Here is a 19154-nt window from a genome sequence, read left to right as displayed (position 1 = left end):
CTAATCTTCGTCGTCGTTTTCACACTGCTCGCCTCTTCGTGAAGGCAAATACTGTTCCGTAGCAATATTATTCCCCAGCGGTCTATTGTAAATAAAATGGAAAATGAGCGGCGGAAAGAATGCAAACAACGCAACAACGATGGTGCGTCAAGCAGACGACAGCTACTCAGGCCGTGAGTGCTGCCGAAACAGCCGGAGCCACCGTTTATTGGCAGGAGATTCAGAATAAGGTGACGGCATCGCCACCACAATTTCAACGTTTTTTGCTTCCCTCTCGGTGCTTGCCAAGGCGTCCGCTGGACCCACTCCCCCATTCGAGTACACTGTACCAATACCCTTTTCTCTTGTTAACGTATGTCTCAGCATTAATTTTTGTGTAGTGCTCCTATAGGGGTATTTAAAAACTCATGGAAGTACAGGCATCTAAGCTCCACCTTTCATTTTTTTTTACCCCTGAGTATGATGCCATCTTATCATGAAGCACAGCACAGAGATCCTGAAAAATTGACGGATTTTCTGGTGCCTAGCAGTTTCACCATCATTCTTCAGAAGCCAGGCACCTGGATTGAGTCACAAGCTCTCAACAATGCATAAATGATAGCCGGGGGAAGTTTGGTGTTACGGGATTTTCAAAGAGTGGCCTTTAAAGGCCAGATACGTTTTGGTGCCCATTTCTCTTTTCTCTCTGCAGTACAGCGCACACATTTTCTGCTCACAGCTGCCGTTCGTGTGCAACTCACTTCAAATTTTTCTGTGCGTGTTTCATGATATTTTGTCACGGTCAAGTATGTACTAGATTTTAAGGCTTTAAGAACAAAAATTCTATCGTAAGTAAGTTCTGCACTGTCATGCAAGTGTCAGTGCCTGTGCTGCTCCCGCATTGTGATTGATGGCAATAAGTTGATGTACCGAGTGTTCTGTGCAAGAAAAATGCAGTTGGAATTTGGATGTCTGTACCCCTTGGCTGGCTTCTGGCCTTGCCCACAGCCCTGCTTTGTTCTCCGTTCTTCTGATTGTGCGGGTGCCCTGGGTCTCTCTCCCCCTTGGTGCGTTTCTTCCCCTCCCCGTTTCCTGTTCCCCTGCAGAGGAGAAAGACATGGATCGCCTGTTCAAGCTTCCTGCAACCACATTCATTGGCGGCGAGGAGAGCACCCTGCCGCTGCGGGAGATACTGCGGCGACTAGAGGTGGGTGGGTGGCATTTTGTGCACACAGGACTCCAAGGCAAGGACATGGGTTCTAAAGGCGAAAAGTTGTTTGGCAATTCTAAGTGCGACAGAACGATCAGCTGTAGATCACTCTGCAGTTGGAGGAAGTAAGGCTAAGACTTTCTGCTAGAACTTGTCATTCAGTTGTTCGCCTCTAGGTGTTCTGGGAAGTGGCTTGAGTATGTGAAGCCATTCATAACAAAAGAAAAAAAAAAGAAGAATGCTATTAAGGGCTAGTCAGTTTCATTGTCTGCGCTGTTTCTCGGGTCATCTGGGAATCGGTTGGTTGGCATGATTGGGGGGGGTGGGGGAGGTAGCATTTGCACTTTCTGTACCGTTGACGAGTATAGTCATCACCGGAATTTGTGCCATATAGCCCATGGTGAGTATTCTCGTTATGAGGCCACATTTCTGGAAACTTCTGGTAAATTTGGCACACTTTTCGTCATTTCTTGTGTGTCATGGAAAGGGTTAAGAACTGCTATGGCTTCATCATGTGACTTGGCAGCTTTTTGTGCTCTTTAATTTCAGGATCACGTGGTAATGCGTCCTCTGAAAGTTGTGCTATGCTGTTTGTTTCCTTTGCATCATGTAAGCCGTTTGATGTTTATTCTGCATTCCTGTCAACATGCCAAGAAGTGCAAAATAAGAAATTCTACTAACAAGAAATGCAGCCCAAAACATTTGTGACATGAGGCCTGATTAATGAAAACCAATGCAGGATATAGTACTAGAGAAAGACTACCAAGATGTATACACAATGTGCAGGACCGCACATGTGCTGTGTGTTTGTGTCCCTATTTCTGGCCACGTTTATTTCCTGCCATCATCTTTGGTGAAAAGCACTGCACAGTGAAGAAAATTTGGTGTATGGAAAGTTGAGGAGAAGGTAACTGCAGAACACAAACTTTTTTTTTTTTTTGTAATGAACTGTGACGATTTCAACATTATCTATTGCTACAACTTAGTCCATTGGGAAGTTGCAATGCTGTTATGGTTGCAATGCAGTTATGCTATTATGTTGCAGTGCAGTTCGCAAGTGTGAGCTTGTACTACACCAGCGCAGTTTTAATTGCCATTTTTTTATCCCCTGATTTTCTATGTGAAAGGTAAAAATGCTGTATGAAATCGTGAGAAAAATATTTTTTGCGGACATGGGAACACTGAAACTTATGTGGACTTCCATTTTTTATGAAATTTTTTTTGGGGGTAGGAGGAAATGCTTACTTTTACGAACGTGCAGCCATGATGCAAAACCTGGGTGCTATTTCAAGAATTCTTGGAACTGCTGTTATTTACAGGGGGAACTCTATGGCTGCTGTATCCATGTGGCAATGGCCAGTTTTTTTGTTTGTTTGTTTCTTTACTTTTTGCCCCTAGTTATTACCGGGAAGGTTTGAAAAGTGTGTCCTTTGTTTAAAGGAAGGGCTTCTATGTGCTTGGTTGGAGCTGTTGCTGGTCTGTGTAGTAGAGCTCCGTAGGATGCATAGAATTTGTGGTACCCTCGCTCTTCAACAAATGGAGCTACTCTCACCTGTTGTTCAGCATGTGTAATTTTTGGTGAAAAGCATACACGAGGGGAAAAGACGCTCGTGTAGTCTAGTAGCTCTGGTAGCTCGCAGCTACGGCAGTCTGGTGGCTTTGGTATCTCGAGATTATGCAGGCTAGATGCAATCATTCTTTCTTCCTGAAGCAAGTTTGGAGACAGCACATGCCACTGCAGACTGCCCGCATGCTATGGCTAGTGATGATGACAGGAGGCTTGCCAGTTCCCAAACTGAAGAAGTAGGCACAAAATTTCCTGAAAGCAACTGAAAACTAACCAATCTAGGCTACAAATCAGAAAAACAGCCAAGAAAGTAGCCAAACAGAGAATGAATAGTCACAGGAATGCATTCTGCACTGCTCAGTACAAATGTGAGAGATAAAATTGAACAAGACAGAATTGATATGGAGTGTAGAAGAATGAATGCTATTGTCATAGTGCAAAGTGGGATGGCTTTTGCGAGATGCAATTGTGACAGGAATTTTGAGCTATTGCTGCAATGCCTGATAGCTATTTCAAAAGTAGCAAAAAGTAACAGCAGTGAAGGAGTTGAAATTTTTATCACTAATAATTGACTTCAAAAGTAGCTACTTAAGGGGACACTAAAGGGAAATACTAAGTAGACGTGGATTATTAAAATACAATTCGAGAAATCTCTTAGCACTTGTTTTGTGCCAAGAAATGATTTAGGTTAAGAGAAAATTGCATCTGAAGGGTCCGCATACCTTTAGCGCCATTCAAATCGCCCACCCCGAGCGGGGAGTGGTGACGTTGCATACGTCATCACCACCCTTTACTACTGTCGGTGAGTAAAACGGCGCCCGACAGACGGCGCTACGGTTTTCTGCGTAAAACGCAAATGCACGGTCATGGAGAAACCGAGCCAAGACAGAACGCTGGATTCGTCGCTGCAGCTGATCTTGGTCAAGTTGCGTGGACCGTTCGGGAATATCGTCACATCACATGGACGTGACATTCTCTGCTAATTGCAATTTGTGTGAGCTTCATGAGCCAGAAAACCAGTGCAGCACTACGTGATAACGAAACTACTGAAGGGAAAAAGTGCGGGCGGCGCAGAGTGGAGGAAATGAAACCTTTCGACTGGCCACGTCGTTCTCCAGTTCCCTTTTTCTAAACATGAAATAGAACTGTACATGTAACATTTTCTTTCATTTTATAATACAATGCAATTATGAGTGGCTGAGTACTAGTGACAGAATTATAATTAGGAGTGCCTTCATTATTGGGCTATACTTGAATGTCCCGGGGGAGCCTCTAATCGTGTCCTGCATTTACCTCAATTTCTCGATTGCAAAAGCTCTGTTCGTGATAATATTGACACCTTAGACGTTCTCGTGCACTAATCTATCACTTTAGCTTGACTTAATATTTGCCTTCAGTGTCCCTTTAATCCATGAGAGGATTGCAGTAAATGAAATAAGAATGCCAGAAATAAAATAAATAGGATGCAATTTTCACTGGCATGTTTCTTCATTAACTGCATTCCCCCAAGTCCCCGGAGTCTATAAAGTTTCTGGAAAGGAGATTTTGACAATCCTGTCTGGAGTGTGTCGCCTTTGTCTCGTGCATTACAGAGAAATTGTCTCCATCTTTGACAAATTGTTTTTTGCCCTGCTCCTGTGTTCCAGAATGTGTACTGCACGAGTATTGGCGTGGAATACATGTTCATCAATGACCTGGACCAGTGCAACTGGATCAGGGAGAAGTTTGAGTCGCCCGGTGTCATGCGGCTCAGCAAGGATCGCAAGCGCCTGCTGCTGTCGCGCGTTGTTCGGTCCACCAAGTTAGTTGCCGACTCTCTTCTCTAAACAAAATAATTGCACTGGAAGGGATAGTGCTTTGCAGCTTTGGTAACTGCACAAAAAGCATTAGGCATAGTCTTTTATGATGATCATTATGGTTATCATGATAAAAGTCTGCCTTAATGCAAACCATTTACCCTTGTCGAGCCTGTACCTGCAAATCTCGCCACTGAATGTCCACGTATCTCCGTTCTGGGTCATTCCACGCTAAACGTCCCAAACATTGAGCTCGACCCTCTCTGATTCTATTCTAAAAAATTGTGGGCGATCTTTTTAGTGCACTATTTGTCCTCGTAAAGTATTTTTGGAAGAAAAAATTTTTTCTGTCTCTTACAGTGATTTGAATGTTGCTGTAGTGGGTCAAACCTTGGTTGCCGAAAAATACTCTCAAAATACAATACTACACGGAATGCCTTAAAATATCTGCGATTTGCTAGAAAAGGAATGGCGCTTTTTTACTCTCTCTCATTGGTGGCCACAACTGTCTCACAAAGTGCTTTGTGGGGAAGCAATACGGCGATTCTGTGTCCATTTTGATTATCTTTAAAAAGTTATGAAAGTCTACAGGCACAATACAACTATATCACCTGACTGGATAGTTGGCAGTAAGTGCGAAAAAAAAAGTATTGAAGTCGATGACCGAGTAGTTTCGAAGTGGAAGGGGCGCAAACATTGGAAAATGTGTGAAATTCCCCAGGTTCAGGCACATGTAGATTGGTGATGCGGTTCAAGTACAAATGCACGCTTGCACTAATTTGGAAAATTAGAGAAAGGAGATTTATTTGTGAAAGTTTCATCAGAGTGATTTTTCTTTTAAGCGAGAAACAAAATTTTATGTTGAGCATTCGCCGCGTCCCAGGGCGCCGGCCCGTAAGTCCGCTTCACTGTGCCGCCACGCCTCCTTGTGGCCACGGAAACATGCGGCGACCACGCAAGTGGCAAGATGAACGACTGCTTTTGCTGAATTTGCAAAAACTTTACGAGGAATAGAAAAAAAATTGCAATCTCAAATGCGGATTCTCTTCATTCGCAAGTTTGCGTCCACCTCACTGCGTTTTGGCCGGAGGAAGTGGCACCCACACAGTTTGCGTGTGCATGGTGCACCAGAAATTCAAACTGGTGCTCAATGCCGCAGGCTTCACGCAAACAACAGAAGAATTGTTGTCAACAATTGCATGCCAGACAGAAAATGAAGACTGCATGCGCGGCTGCTGTCTTGTGTGCCCAGGCAGCGACACCCTCAAGAGCATGCTCGAGAACGCACTATCCCTAGATACAGATAAGGGTGACTACCTCCATGTTCAGCAATGGATCAGTGGTGTCCACTGCAGGCTCGAAACAGTTATCTTAAGCCCAGCAGAATTTTCTGAGAAGTTTTTAGACATGCTACAAGAACTAAAGTTGCACCACTTCGTGAGTAAGCAGCAAGCAAAATATTTAAGAGAGCTCAAAACGAACCTAAAGAGCGACGAGTTGATTCTTCAATTGGACTTCGCCGAGAATTATAGTTTCCTTGTGCAAGATTCTCCCCAATCATACCACACGAGCCACATTGCATTCCTCCGTCGCATACCATCACTGCAAAGAAACTGGTTCCCTTCAGGCACAATCACTTGTAATTTCAGACTGTCTTGAACACACTACAGCTGCAGTGGCTACATTTCAAGATGAAGTACTCAAAGTTCTAAAACATGAACTTCCTGATGTCAAAAAATTTCACTACTTTTCCGACGGTGCATTGTCGCAGTACAAAAACAAGAAAAATTTTATAAACTTGTGCTACCATGAAAAAGACTTTAGTTTAGCTGCAGAGTGGAACTTTTTCACAACCTCTCATATCAAGAGCGCTTGCGATGGCGTTGGCGGCACTGTGAAGCGGCTGGCAGCCAGGGCAAGTCTTCAGAGACCCTACAAGGGACATATCCTTACACCCCATGAGCTTTTTACATGGGCAGAAAAATATATCAAAGGTATATGTGTGCTCTGGGTGCCAGAGAGAAGGGTTGAAGAAAAGCAAGTTGAGCTCTCAGCAAGGTTTGAGTCTACAATCTCCCTCAAAGGTACGCGCACGTTTCACCATTTCGTGCCATCATCACTGACCACTGTTAATGCTGGGCTCACCTCCTACTCAGAAACACAGGCATTTCAAGTGGCAAAGACCATACGTCGGCAGCGGGAATAAGAACTGCAACCTCCGCAAAGATTGAAAACCGGGACAACAAGCCAAGTTTTGCATGTGTCGTAAGTGCGCTTGTAGTGAGACCTGTGGCAGTGAAATAGTGCTCCGCTCCGACAACTAACCGGCAGCGTTTGGTGCCCTTCCGAAACTTCCTGCCAGCCATCTACACTGTTTGCAAGTTTTTAGCAATGTGAAAGCACACAGGAGCATACGATCTTGCCACTTGCGTGGTCGCCACATATTTCCGTGGCCACAAGGAGGCGTGGCGGCACAGTGAAGCGGACTTACGGGCCGGCGCCCTGGGACGCGGCGAATGCTGAACATAAAATTTTGTTTCTCGCTTAAAAGAAAAATCACTCTGATGAAACTTTCACAAATAAATCTCCTTTCTCTAATCTTCCAAATTAGTGCAAGCGTGCATTTGTACTTGAACCGCATCACCAATCTACATGTGCCTGAACATGGGGAATTTCACACATTTTTCAATCTTTGCGCCCCTTCCACTTCGAAACTACTCGGTCATCGACTTCAATACTTTTTTTCGCACTTACTGACAACTATCCAATCAGGTGATATAGTTGTATTGTGCCTGTAGACTTTGTATAATTTTTAAAAAATAATCAAAATGGACGCAGAATAGCTGTAATGCTTCCCCACAAAGCACTTTGTGAGAGATAGTAGTGGCCGCCAATGGGAGAGAATAAGAAAGCGCCATTCCTTTTCTAGCCAATGGCAGATATTTAAGGCGTTCCGTGTAGTATTGTATTTTTGAGAGTATTATTCGGCAACCTAGGTTTGACCCACTACAGCAACATTAAAATCACTGTAACACAGAAAAAATTTTTTCTTCCAAAAATACTTTACGAGGACAAATAGTGCACTAAAAGGATCGCCCACAATTTTTTAGAATGGAATCGGAGAGGCTCGAGCTCAATGTTTGGGACGTTTGGCGTGGAATGACCCTTCTTTGGTGTCTACGTTACATTGGGCTTTACATTGAACAAATAAGCAAACAAGCTGAAAAGCAAGCAAGCAAACCAAAAACACTCGTGGTCTCTTCAGATGGTTGTTTTGAATGCTCTAAAACATGCCCAAAAGGCCGATCTTCTTCGTGCAGTCGAAAAGGGGCACTCCGGCTACATTCGGATGGTTATTTCCAGTCACTTGACTCCTGACCTCGGCGCTCTCAGTATTGCTGTTGGAGCAGCCGAGAAATCTGGTCGCTTTTCGGTCACGTGACCCCGCCATTTTTAATAGTTGCCCTGGTGATAGGGGCTCTCACTCGGTTCATGCAGACGACGAGTATCATTAATGGGAACACTGGCTGCGTCACCAGAAGTTCCTGTCAGCTTGTCTTTCGGCCCTCTCACTGCTTCGAAAAGCAGCCGGCTGTTTGTTTGGCACAAGAAATCTCGGACTTGGAGCCAGAGTGCCTCCAGAATTGGAGAATCGCAGCAACCATCCGAAGATACCATGATGGCCCATCAGTTAGCACTCTTTTTGATAGGAAATGTGGGATCAGAGTAATGGAAGGAGCTCGTAGTCTCAGTGATACGCAGAGTAGTTCTGACAACAGCAGATGTGAACTTCCTGAGCTGCGGGGTCCCCATTCACATTCAAGCCATCACTGCACAAAGGCCCTTTGCTGGAGCCAGAAGTGTAAAAAAAATAACACACTGAGTGGATGCCACTAGCACATCCCTAGATTTTCCCACACTTTCCCTCGGAAATGAAGGTGATGTACTCTATTTTGCCAAGCAGGTAAATGTGTTCGTCTGTGCGTGGCAGTCATCTTTTCTTCTTTTAGTCAGGCAGCCATGAGTAACGAAGGGAGGAAGGCTCTGCACACTTATCGTATGGCAAAAGGATGCCGACTTGGGCCAGTTGGTTCATGTTCAAGTTAAATAACAGTAACAGCTCACGGGAGAAGACAAACAGAAAAAAAACGGACGAAGCGCTGAAGAAGAACAAAACTTTATTTGCACAAAAGACTTCGTTGCCTTTAAAACGGGGCAACGCCGCGTGGTCGGGCCCCTATTCCAAGGCACCGCTGGCCCATGCCATCATTTCAGCCCTCCGGACCAGCCTGAGCTGGTCCCCGAGGGCAGAGCTGGATAGCAATGCCTCCCACCTCTCTCTCGTGTTATTCTCTTCTTGCTCTTTGGTGTGAGCCGTGCATTCCCATGTGATGTGGTAGAGTGTCGGTGTGCTCCCACACCACGGGCATGTCTTTGTATGATGTTGGGTAGTGTATGTGCAATCTATCGAGGTTTGTATGTGTATTTGTTTGGAGCCTACGTAACGTTGCAGAGTCCACGGTTGAAAGGTTCTCTTGGGTGCTGGGTAGAGCCTTCTCAATTCCCTGTAGTATTGCAAGATTGCTTTATAACTGGGATCGATGGGTGGTGGGTCCTCCACGATGTTACCATCGGCAGCTCGGTAATTAGTGAAACCTCGAGCCACCTCATCTGCATGGCGGTTCCCTGTAACACCCTCATGTCCCAGGGCCCAAGTTATTGTTTGGGTATACCTGATGTTGAGTTCTCTGCTGATTTCGGCAAGTATCCGGTGTGCCTTCGCGCCGACCTTTCCCCTCTGATAGTTCCTACATGCGGCCTGAGAATCTGTAATTGTCAGTGGAGTTGCGCTCCATGCCTTCTCTCATAGCTAAGGCAATGGCTATCTCTTCTGCTTCTATAATGGTTGCTCGGGAAACCGAAGCACAGGTCGTGATTTTACCTTTTCGGTTTACGACAACTGCCACCATATTCTTTGCGTTGGTCCGATATGCTGAGGCATCCGTGAATCTTGCAGTGTCCAAGTACTTCGTTGTTTTGTCTATATATTCTGCTCTAGCCTTTCTACTTCCTGTGTGTAATGTCAGATCCATGTTTTGCGGTATTGGTGATGCCCCATACAAATTTCTGATCTGGCAGGGCAGCTCTTTGGTGTTTTCCAAAGCCGACTCTACGAAGAAGAGCTCTGCCAGCTTGCGTTTGCACCAATTGACTCCTCTGCGCTATGAGTTGGGCCTCAGCCAGCTCATTAAGGGTATTGTGGAGGCCAAGGGCTAGATGCTTCTCATTTGAAGTGTTGCGTGGCAGCCTCAGGGCTGTCTTATATGCCATCATTATTATTTGATCAGCCCTTTTCTTTTTCCTCCCTATTCATGGCATAGTAAGGTAGGGAGTATATTAGTCTGCTAATGACCAGGCTTTTCACCAGTCTGAGGGTGTCTTGTTCCCCCATCCCTGTCCGTTTATGAGCCACACGGGCTATCATGCGGTTAATCTGTTGCGTTGTTTTTCTGATAGAGACATCTATCATTCGATTGTAGCCACATTCCCAACACTCTAACTATTGACCTCTTCGGAATAATTTTCCCTTCCAGCCTGATCTTGAGTTGGAGTTTGGGGTCAGTTCTTTGTTTTGTTTTTTGTGAGGCGCATGAGTATGGATTTCTCCGCCGAGCACTGGAGTCCTCTTTCTTTGGTATATTTTTCTATTATTTTGGCTGCCCGTTGGAGCTTCTCCTCCTTTTCTCCCAAGCCGCGCTTGGTTATCCATATTGTTATATTATCCCCGTATAGGGAATGACGGATGTCGGGAATTTCTTGGGAGTTTTTTGACTAGTCCAATCATGGCTTATTTGAAAAGTGTAGGCGAGATATTTCGCACTCTTCTGAAGTGTGCTTTTGATGTTCAGGCATTGTTTGTCGCCTGGGTCATGGCCGAAGGGCCTGGCCTGTTGTAAACTTTCTCTGCTTTTTCTCTTATGTTACTGCCTGTGGCATGCTGTCGCAACGCTTTCATGAATTCTATTTGTTGTGCCTGGATTTTCTTGTCCAGGACTTCTAGTTTTTGATCTACCTGTATCATCACCTGCTCTATGATTGTGGGTATAACTTCTTTTATTCTATCTTTCAATATCGACTGGGTAATTACGGTGCCGCCTTCTAAGTTCGGTAGTTTTTACCCTTTCTGTCCTGTCTGGGCTGGTTTAGGTCCTTGTTGTGGTTGCTGCGTTTGCTGCTTTTTCAATTGCCTATTTTCTGTTTCTAGGTCTCTTATTCGCACTCACATTAGATCTAGTTCGCTTTCTAGGCATGTGAGTTGTGTTGTTGTTGGGGGTTGGGAGGCAATTGCTGCCCAGCTCACCTTGTTTTCGGCTTCCTTGTTATGCTTCTTCTTGCTCTCTTGCTGCTGTTGTTTTGTGGTTTGGCCCCTCTCTTGATCACTGTCCCTGGAGTTGGAGCGGTCTCGGGAGCTGGACCTGGAACGGGCCCCGTCTGGCGATGTAGAGTTCTCGCGGTCCGTGCTGAACCAGCGTCTCTTGAGGATCCCATTGGTTTGTGGTCGGTTTCAATGTTGTGACAGTTGTGGCGTGCCCCTTTGGGGGACCCATTTTAGTTTCTTGGTGCATTCCGATGCCGCCATGGGATGAGCCCCCCTGCACAGGGCACACTCTGGTTCACACATGGGGTCCTCAGGAGGGTCCCTTAGTCGACAATCGCTGCACGCCTTTGCCGTTGGCGTTGGGCAAATGTCCGTTCTATGTCCCTGGCTTTTGCACAGTTTGCAGTATTGTTGGGTGGGTTGATAAGGCACACATGGCATTTCGCCACCGTAATAGTAGACGAAGCGTGGCACTATCGGTTCATTGAACGTTGATCACTGTGGTTTCAGACTTGCCGAGCCTCCGCGCTTGGACGATTGTCACTCCTTGCGTGTGCATTCGAAGATGATTTAGAAGCTCATCTTCTGGGGTTTCGCGTTCCAGTCCGTGGATCACTCCTTTAAGGTATCCTTCAGGGGTGGTTATGTAGGTGTTGATCAGATGTTTAGTGCCGTTGAGCTCCAGCATTTTGATCTTCAGGATTTTCTCCACCTCTTGTTCATAGGGGGTACTTGCAATGATTGTGTTCGACCCTGTGCAGAGGTGAAGCAGAAATTTATCGCTCTTGCAAGTCTCCGGGTCACTGCTTGCACGTTCTATCGCTCACGCAACTTCGTAGGTTTTCAGTTCTTTCACAACGAGCCCTGGCTTGGGCCGCATGATAATTTTTATGTCGTTTCTGGGTAGCGTCACCGTGCGCGTTCGCCGTCGGTCCCTTGCGGAAGGCTCTGCACACTTATCTCGCTCGCTCTTCTGCAGGCATTCTGGCGTCGCAACTGTTGTCCTCGCCGCCACTTCGAGCTCCACTGTCATCAGGGGCTGTTCGCACTTTTCGTAAACGTTTTCACTTAGCGTGGCGGGCCAGCATGCTGCGGCGGTGGTCTTATAGTTGTTAGAGGAAACTGGGTCCGCTTGTCCAAAAAAATGTGGTATCAGCGTGATCCTGGTATCTTCCTACACAGATCCTGCAAATTTGGTGGTGACATGATTTTGACCGCTGCTAGGCACAATAATTGACAGAGCCGATGCGAGCACGTCTGCAATCCTCTACGCCACCTGGCGATCACTCAAGTGCTGACTTTCAATTCATTTTACAGCAAAAGCTGTATATGGCTAAGCGAAATGAAAAACCATTTTTCCTATGTTTCGCTAAACGTCTCCATTGGCTGCACCGTCAGTTACGTTGTTCTCTACGTCGCACCCAAGCGTGCGTGCCATTGGCAGCGCCGTTAGTAACGTCGTTCTTTGTGTCATACTTGCTCTGCCCGCAACACCGGCTCCTTGGCTTGCCGTTGTCACATGCGTTCAATATCTCGAGTTAGCTCGGCGTCGTGGTTGGCAGCATCCGCCTGCCATTGGCACTTGCGTTCCACTTCGTGATTTCAACATGGACGTTTCGTCGCAGGCAAAGCCAAAGTGCCGCTCGAGAAACTCCCGCCGAAAGTAGGCGTTGGCCCCGGCGAATGCGTTCCCGCCATTGCCACGTTGACGCTGCTCTGCCTGCAACGCCGCCTTATCGGCTCGCTGTTGTCGCATGCGTTCGATATCTCGAGTTAGCTCGGCGTCGTGGTTAGCAGCATCCGCCCGCCATTGGCGCTTGTGTTCCACTGGAAACACAAACATGTAAACAATAATTGAGAAATGCTTCAATACAGCGTCGAGATTGACCCACTGCTAAACACCGGGGCCGCACATTTAAGCTTCGCTGGTTAACCATCTGTGCGGAGTGCTTGGGCGGTGGTTTTTTTATTGCGCACACAGCAATATTTTAAGTTTTGGTAAACAGAAAAGGAGGAGAGGAGCAGACAACCAAATGACAAACAAGGCAAGAAGCAAGGCAGAACCATAAAATCAAAATTACAAAATGCACATCATGAAAGAAGCATACTTTCTTTAGAGAGAAATAGCGCTCATTTGTCATGCGGCCTCTGCAAGTTCTTTACTAAGGTGACAGATGGCATAGCGATGTTTTCGGAATACTGCACTTTGGTGCACGGGCTCCAGTGAACCCGATTATCCCATTTGCACAATGGCGCTCTTTATCGCTCAAACTTTTCAGGCTGAAGGATGTGGGCAAATGATGACTTCTGCCTCGGCCAACGTTTTTAGAGTTTTTTTTTGCGAGATCTACTAGCCATAGAAGCTACAGGTAGATATGCTTAAAATGGCTGAAAATGTTAAATCGAAACCGTGTGATGAGAGCAGGGGCGTAGCCAGGGGGGGTTGGGGGCCTTCAACCCCCCCCCCCCACACTTACCCGCCCTTTGTTCTCGTCGCTTTGTGCTGACATAATTCAAGGAACCGGTGCTACTATCACAATTTCATTCCTGGGCGCTTCCGTTTGGGTTGGTAACTTACAGCGAATCATGTCTGCATATGGAAAAAACTCACGGTGTTTGTCAAGGCTTTGACACTCTGTGAGGTTTTGGGCGAGCATGTGGCGGCCGCATTCTAAAGCAACAAATGCAGCAGCCGCATTTTAGATGAAGGCGAAAATGCTCAAGGCCCGTTTACTTAGATTTAGGTGCACGTTAAAGACCCCAGGTGGTTGAAATTTCTGGTATACATTTCTGCCGCTTCCCTTCAGATGCTGTTTAGGCCGCGCTCACGCAGTATCTTAGGCTACGTTCACACTTGGTCTTGAAGCTGGCGGAAGCGGCAAAATCTTTCGAAAATCCGCCCCCCTAGGTGGCAAAACAGGCAGAAAAACAGGTGGCGAGCCAAATCTGTCTCGGACCGATTTTTTTGCCATGGTGAAGCGTAAACACCGCAGAAAGTCGTTCTGCTTCACTGGAAGCTACACTAGCATGTAAACATCCGGTCGTAAAATTGAACATGGCACCAAAAGTGTAGGCTGCAATGCTGATCGACTGTGATCAAGAACCACCCCTTGCTCTGCGACAAGAGTGCTACTAAAACGTACTGTCAGCAATACTCGCGATAGTATTCAACGTCGCGCCTCCGGAGGTGTGGCAACGAAGCCTTGGCATGTCCCAACTTCTAACACTTTAGCAAGGCCAGGCGAACCCACCACCGCCGTTTCAGAGGTGTCCGCGTCTTCCGTTCATTCATAGTCCATTTCTAGAAAACAAGTAGGTAGAAGTATAAAAGTCATTTCTTCCTCCACTTCCATGGCAGACAATAGTTAGGCAGATTCCTCGTTGGCGGTAGCAAAACAAATGTGAACAACTTGGACATGCACGGAAAAGATTTTCCGGCCGCTTTGGCCTTTCCGGCCGCTTTGGTCTTTCCGGCCGCTTTGGTCTTTCCGGCCGCTTTGGTCTTTCCGGCCGCTTTGGTCTTTCCGGCCGCTTTGGCCTTTCCGCCCGCTTTGGCCTTTCCGCCTGCTTGCCGCTTCCCAAGTGTGAACGTAGCCTTAGTCTGCGCCGAAACGTCTCTTGTTTGCGATTGCGCCCCTACGGAAGGCTGGTAGTTACTGTGGTGTTGTTGAATCCAAACCAGCAATTACAGAAGGCTGGTAGTTGCTGTTGTGTTGTGGAATCCCAAACCAGCAGTGAAATTCCACCGACTCGCAACAGAATGCACGAAACAGACAGCCGACAAGCATGGATTACTGCTGTGCGCAGTACAGCATAAGTAAACTCTTGTTGCAGGCGCTGACAGTTCTCGTCGGAGTTCACGCGTCCTGAGAAATTGATTATGTGCACTATGCACTGAACAAGACCGGAGTTCATTCCTACATCACTAGTACACCAATCAGTCGAGATTCTGTGAGGTACGAGGCCGCTTCCTGTTTGCACCGGCGTAAGTGAAGCAGAAATGAGTTGCACGCACTACTTAAAATGCGTGCACATGCCATATCTATGCTGTGCAGTGAAATATTCTGTACAATTATGAATCTGTTGACGTAAAGGCAAATGACGGCTGCACGCTCGCACACAGCGGAAGACACAGCGGCCCATGCACTTGCCGCAGGAAATGCAACCCTCTCGTATGAGGGAGCAGGGCGACGAAAGCTTTGAAAAAAAAATGCATTATGCGTTTTTGCGTGTATTTAAGTTATCTAGCCCCAAGACGCAGCGAACAAATTATTGCTATGTGAGTAGGTATAGCCTGGTCACACGTGCATTTTCACGTGTATAGCCGTCCTTTACTTGTGAAACGCACTTCGCTCCGACGAGGACGACGCCATCTACGCTTAACGGAGATTAATGATTAACGATGTCTTCTCAGGTCGGGCTGGTCGTCTCAATAATGCGTTTTCGAAGACTGGTCCATTCAGTGGCGCGATGAGGCACCGGTGCTCCAAACGCCCACTGTAGCTGTCGTACTTCTGTATTGTAGTGCGCTTACTTTACTTTTTACTTAATTTCTTCACAAGCACACGCGAGGGGGGGGGGGGTCCCATATGTCTTTGATATACATGTATAGAGTCTGCTTAAGCTACCAATGTTTATTTTTGATCACGTCACGTAGAGGAAAGCAGACGAAGCTCCCTGTCGGGCCAGTGAACCCCCCCCCCCCCCCTTGAAAAAAAATTTCTGGCTATGCCCCTGGATAAGATTACTTTGTTAGATCGCGTAAAAAAATTATGTGGTTTTTAATAAAACGAAGATCAGGAAATGAAAACAATTCATCAAGTTGTGGGTTTTCGTTAAACTGAGGTTCGTTATATTTAAGTTTGTCTATTGGGCACGGAGGCCCACTACTGGAGATGCGGGCGCAGCAATCATTTTCACGGGCAAAGTTGGATCACGTGATCCCACCTTGCTCTGATTAAGTGAAGCGGACCGTTGGAATGCGTTTTTGAACCATGATTTCCTAGTGTTTTTCCCTTGGAACAGGGTTGCTTTGCACTCGCTTCATGTGCACGGACACCTAGAGACTACAGAAGCTTGGAAAGTGCACTCAGTTATCGGCGGCATGGTACTTTACTACGTCGTGCCGCAGTGCACTACGTACGCGAAGGAACAGGGCGTGAGCTTTCATTTTTACACCAAAGATAAGAAATCGCGCGACACGTGGCGGATAAAGCTTCGAATGGGTAAGGAACCAAGCTCATATGCATGTGTTTGCAGCAAGCACTTCCGCGAAGAAGACTTCGTGTACGGATATCCTAGTAGTAGGTTCGCTCCTGGTATCACGTTTCAATCACTAGGCACGGTTCGTTGACCACAAACCGCTTGTATAACATTTGTTTCTTTCGCGGCAGTAGGGTAGCGGCAGGGTGGAAAAAGTGCTGCGTTGTGCCTGGAGCCGTGGTGTCACACGGTGCATTTTAGATCGCGAGCGAGCCCGATCGGGACCAAATTTCTCGATCGCGATTGGCCCCTTTGTGCAAGCTGCGGAAGGGAGTCAATCGTCGAAAAATTCGATCCCGATCTGGCTCTATCATGATCGAAAACGCACCGTGTGACAACCGTACAAGATTCGCGCAATAAGAAGCAACAGATAAATATGAAAATCGTGCTGCAGACAAACATGTGCTCGTCGTCACACTGGCGAAAATGTAAAATGTTGTCTAGCTACGTCGTCACAGGGGGAACTCCTGTCTGACAAATAACAAAGCTAAACTCTCTGAATGATGCGTGCACGTGCATGTGGCTCTCGTTTGTATGCCTCAAATCATGTGAGAAGGGTCATGGCTGCAAGCACCTCAAAGCATGTTGCGTTGCTTCCCACAAAACAGAGAAACCACTTGTGTCGTGCTCCATGTTGGCATGGGTGCTGAACAGAAATGTAAATTTGCGAATGCTATTTATTTGTTGTGTAAACCGTGGCCTGTTTGTAGATGCAAACCTACAATGAATGAAATTGCACGACGGACATGTCGCACACCTTTCTTATAGCAAAAATGTTTCTTTACCGCAAGCACACGCTAAAGACCATTTAATGCTTAGTTTGAATTCGACGCAACGGTTTCTTAGATTTTACTAAAGCAGCGGACTCGGCCTCCGTGGTTTCCATGCCGGTGTCCAAGCAGACGACGCCGGCAATCGGGGGCAGTGTCTAAGGCTTTGTACAGTAGTTAATTTTTTCGGAACAGTTATTTAACATATCGTACAGTCCGTGACGAAGCCATAGCAGTATTTCACTGATTTCATCGAAGGGAAATACGATAATAAGAAAACAAAAGACGACGCGAGCAAGGCTGCGGGCTGTGCAGGAGAGGGCTGGCGGAGCAATCCAACTGCACATCACACGGATGACTCCGCTTGGTGGCACCATGGTATGTCCTCGCCCCCAGTACAGCATAACCATTTGTTTTGTGTGGCAGCTCCCCGTCAGTCTTTCTCGTAAATTTCGCTGAAGTAAGCATGCAATAATTTGAGAAAGCCTAAATAAACTGAAGCTGTAATGCAAAGTTTTCTCAATAAATTTTTTTAAACACATTAAAATGAAAAGGAAGGGGACGAAGACATCAAACAAGGTGTTTGTGGAAACCAGGAATGCTGCTCATGGAACCCTGTTTGGTAGTTCATGCTTTGTTATATGTTTTCTGGGAAACAAAAGCAAACACTTGACTCACACAGGCTAAACTGGATAATGCCATAGTTTGCGATTGCTAACATTTTGTAAGAAATGTATAAGGCATCACAAGCGGTGCTCATTTGTTGCTAACATTTGTTCAATCCGCTGCGGTAACTCAGTGGCTGTGGCGTTACGCTGCTGAACTCAAGGCCGCTGGTTTGATCGTGGCCGTGGCAGCCGCATTTTTGTGCGGGTGAAATGGAAAAATGCTTATGTGCTCAAATTTTTGTGCACGTTCAGAACCCCAGGTGGTCACAATGAATCTGGAGTCCCCCACTGCGGTGTGCCTCGTAATTATACCGTGGTTTTGGCACGTACAACCCCAGAGTATAAATCTTTTTTTAGCGTTTGCTCGCTGAACCTAAGCAAGAATGCGATGCCACTTACGAAAGGGCTATAAAGAGCAGCCCTCATTTCTGTGGGGTTTTTATCGCAGATTTGAAGAGTTCCTGGCCAAAAAGTGGGTTTCAGAGAAGCGGTTCGGATTGGAAGGTTGTGAGGTGCTCATCCCTGCCATGAAAACCATCATTGACCGATCGAGTGAGCTCGGCATTGAAAGTATTGTCATGGGTATGCCTCATCGGTGAGTACTTTCCTTTTGCTAAACAAATCTCCAGGGAATGCTGCTTCAAGTCTGTCGGTAGTTGCTCTGAGAGTAATGCATACTATTTGGAAGGCACTATGAAACTACTGCCCAATATCGGGAATCTCCAGTTCGGTAGGATCTTTGGTCCTATTCTTTCTCACAAACAGGGAAATTTTAGAGATACTTTAGTGCTACCCATTTTGTGGAAAGGAGAAAGGTATGCACAGAAATAAATGCGGTAGAGGCCAATGTAGCTTGGACAACATGGCATGGAATTAGTGGGGAAATGTATGCACAGCCAAATAAGGCAAATTATTACCATTAGGCTTCTTTATGGGTACTACAGTCGAGCCTCGTTGTGTGCGGCAAACACATTGTGAATGTGGAAAACAAGGAAAGAAGTGTATGCAGCCAGTAATCGGACGGTATTTTGCGAATTGAAGCAGGCTATCACAGAAGTTATTTTATTCAGCAAATTGGCAGTCTTGCATATCCGCTGCAGTAGCTGACTGACTGTGGCGTTTTGCTGCGGAGCACAAGGTCACGGATTTGATTCCTGGCCGTTCTAGGACATGGAGACAAGATATCCATAAAAAGTTCAACCCCAGAAAAGGGGAAGTATAGGACGAAGCTGCTATGGGCGGTACAGGTGATCTTGTGCATCTGCTGCAGGCAAAAAGGCCCAAGTCATGCGCAAATGTGTGAGCATGGAAACTTAATGGCACCTTTAAGGACACTAATGAAAAACATTGAATCACTTTAACTATTTCATGATGGGAGATTGACTACTAAAAGGAAAAATAAAGGCTAAAGTTCAATTTGTTTTTAATTTCACGCTGAAACCCCGGCACCAGTATGTCAGTGTGACACCGCAGATTTCAAATATATATATTTTTTTTTCATATTTGGTCTGTTATCTTAGTAA

The 19154-nt window shown here is 46.3% G+C and overlaps 1 protein-coding gene across 7 annotated transcripts in view; it reads left to right on the top strand.

The window, feature by feature from the left end:
• Positions 1-19154, top strand: part of LOC119437313 (2-oxoglutarate dehydrogenase complex component E1) — a 565962-nt gene that overhangs the window by 22643 nt on the left and 524165 nt on the right. For all 7 annotated transcript variants that reach the window (XR_007464942.1, XM_049660429.1, XM_049660428.1 and 4 more), the window contains exons 4-6: positions 1086-1186; positions 4403-4557; positions 18080-18226. Coding sequence is in view for 6 of the 7 variants with exons in the window: in XM_049660429.1 (XP_049516386.1) it covers positions 1086-1186; positions 4403-4557; positions 18080-18226 (403 nt within the window). In the remaining variant the exon portion in view is untranslated. The remainder of the gene's footprint in view (positions 1-1085; positions 1187-4402; positions 4558-18079; positions 18227-19154) is intronic.

The sequence above is a fragment of the Dermacentor silvarum genome, chromosome 1 (assembly GCF_013339745.2).
Source record: "Dermacentor silvarum isolate Dsil-2018 chromosome 1, BIME_Dsil_1.4, whole genome shotgun sequence".
NCBI lineage: Eukaryota > Metazoa > Arthropoda > Arachnida > Ixodida > Ixodidae > Dermacentor > Dermacentor silvarum.
This window is presented reverse-complemented; position numbering and strand designations above follow the sequence as displayed.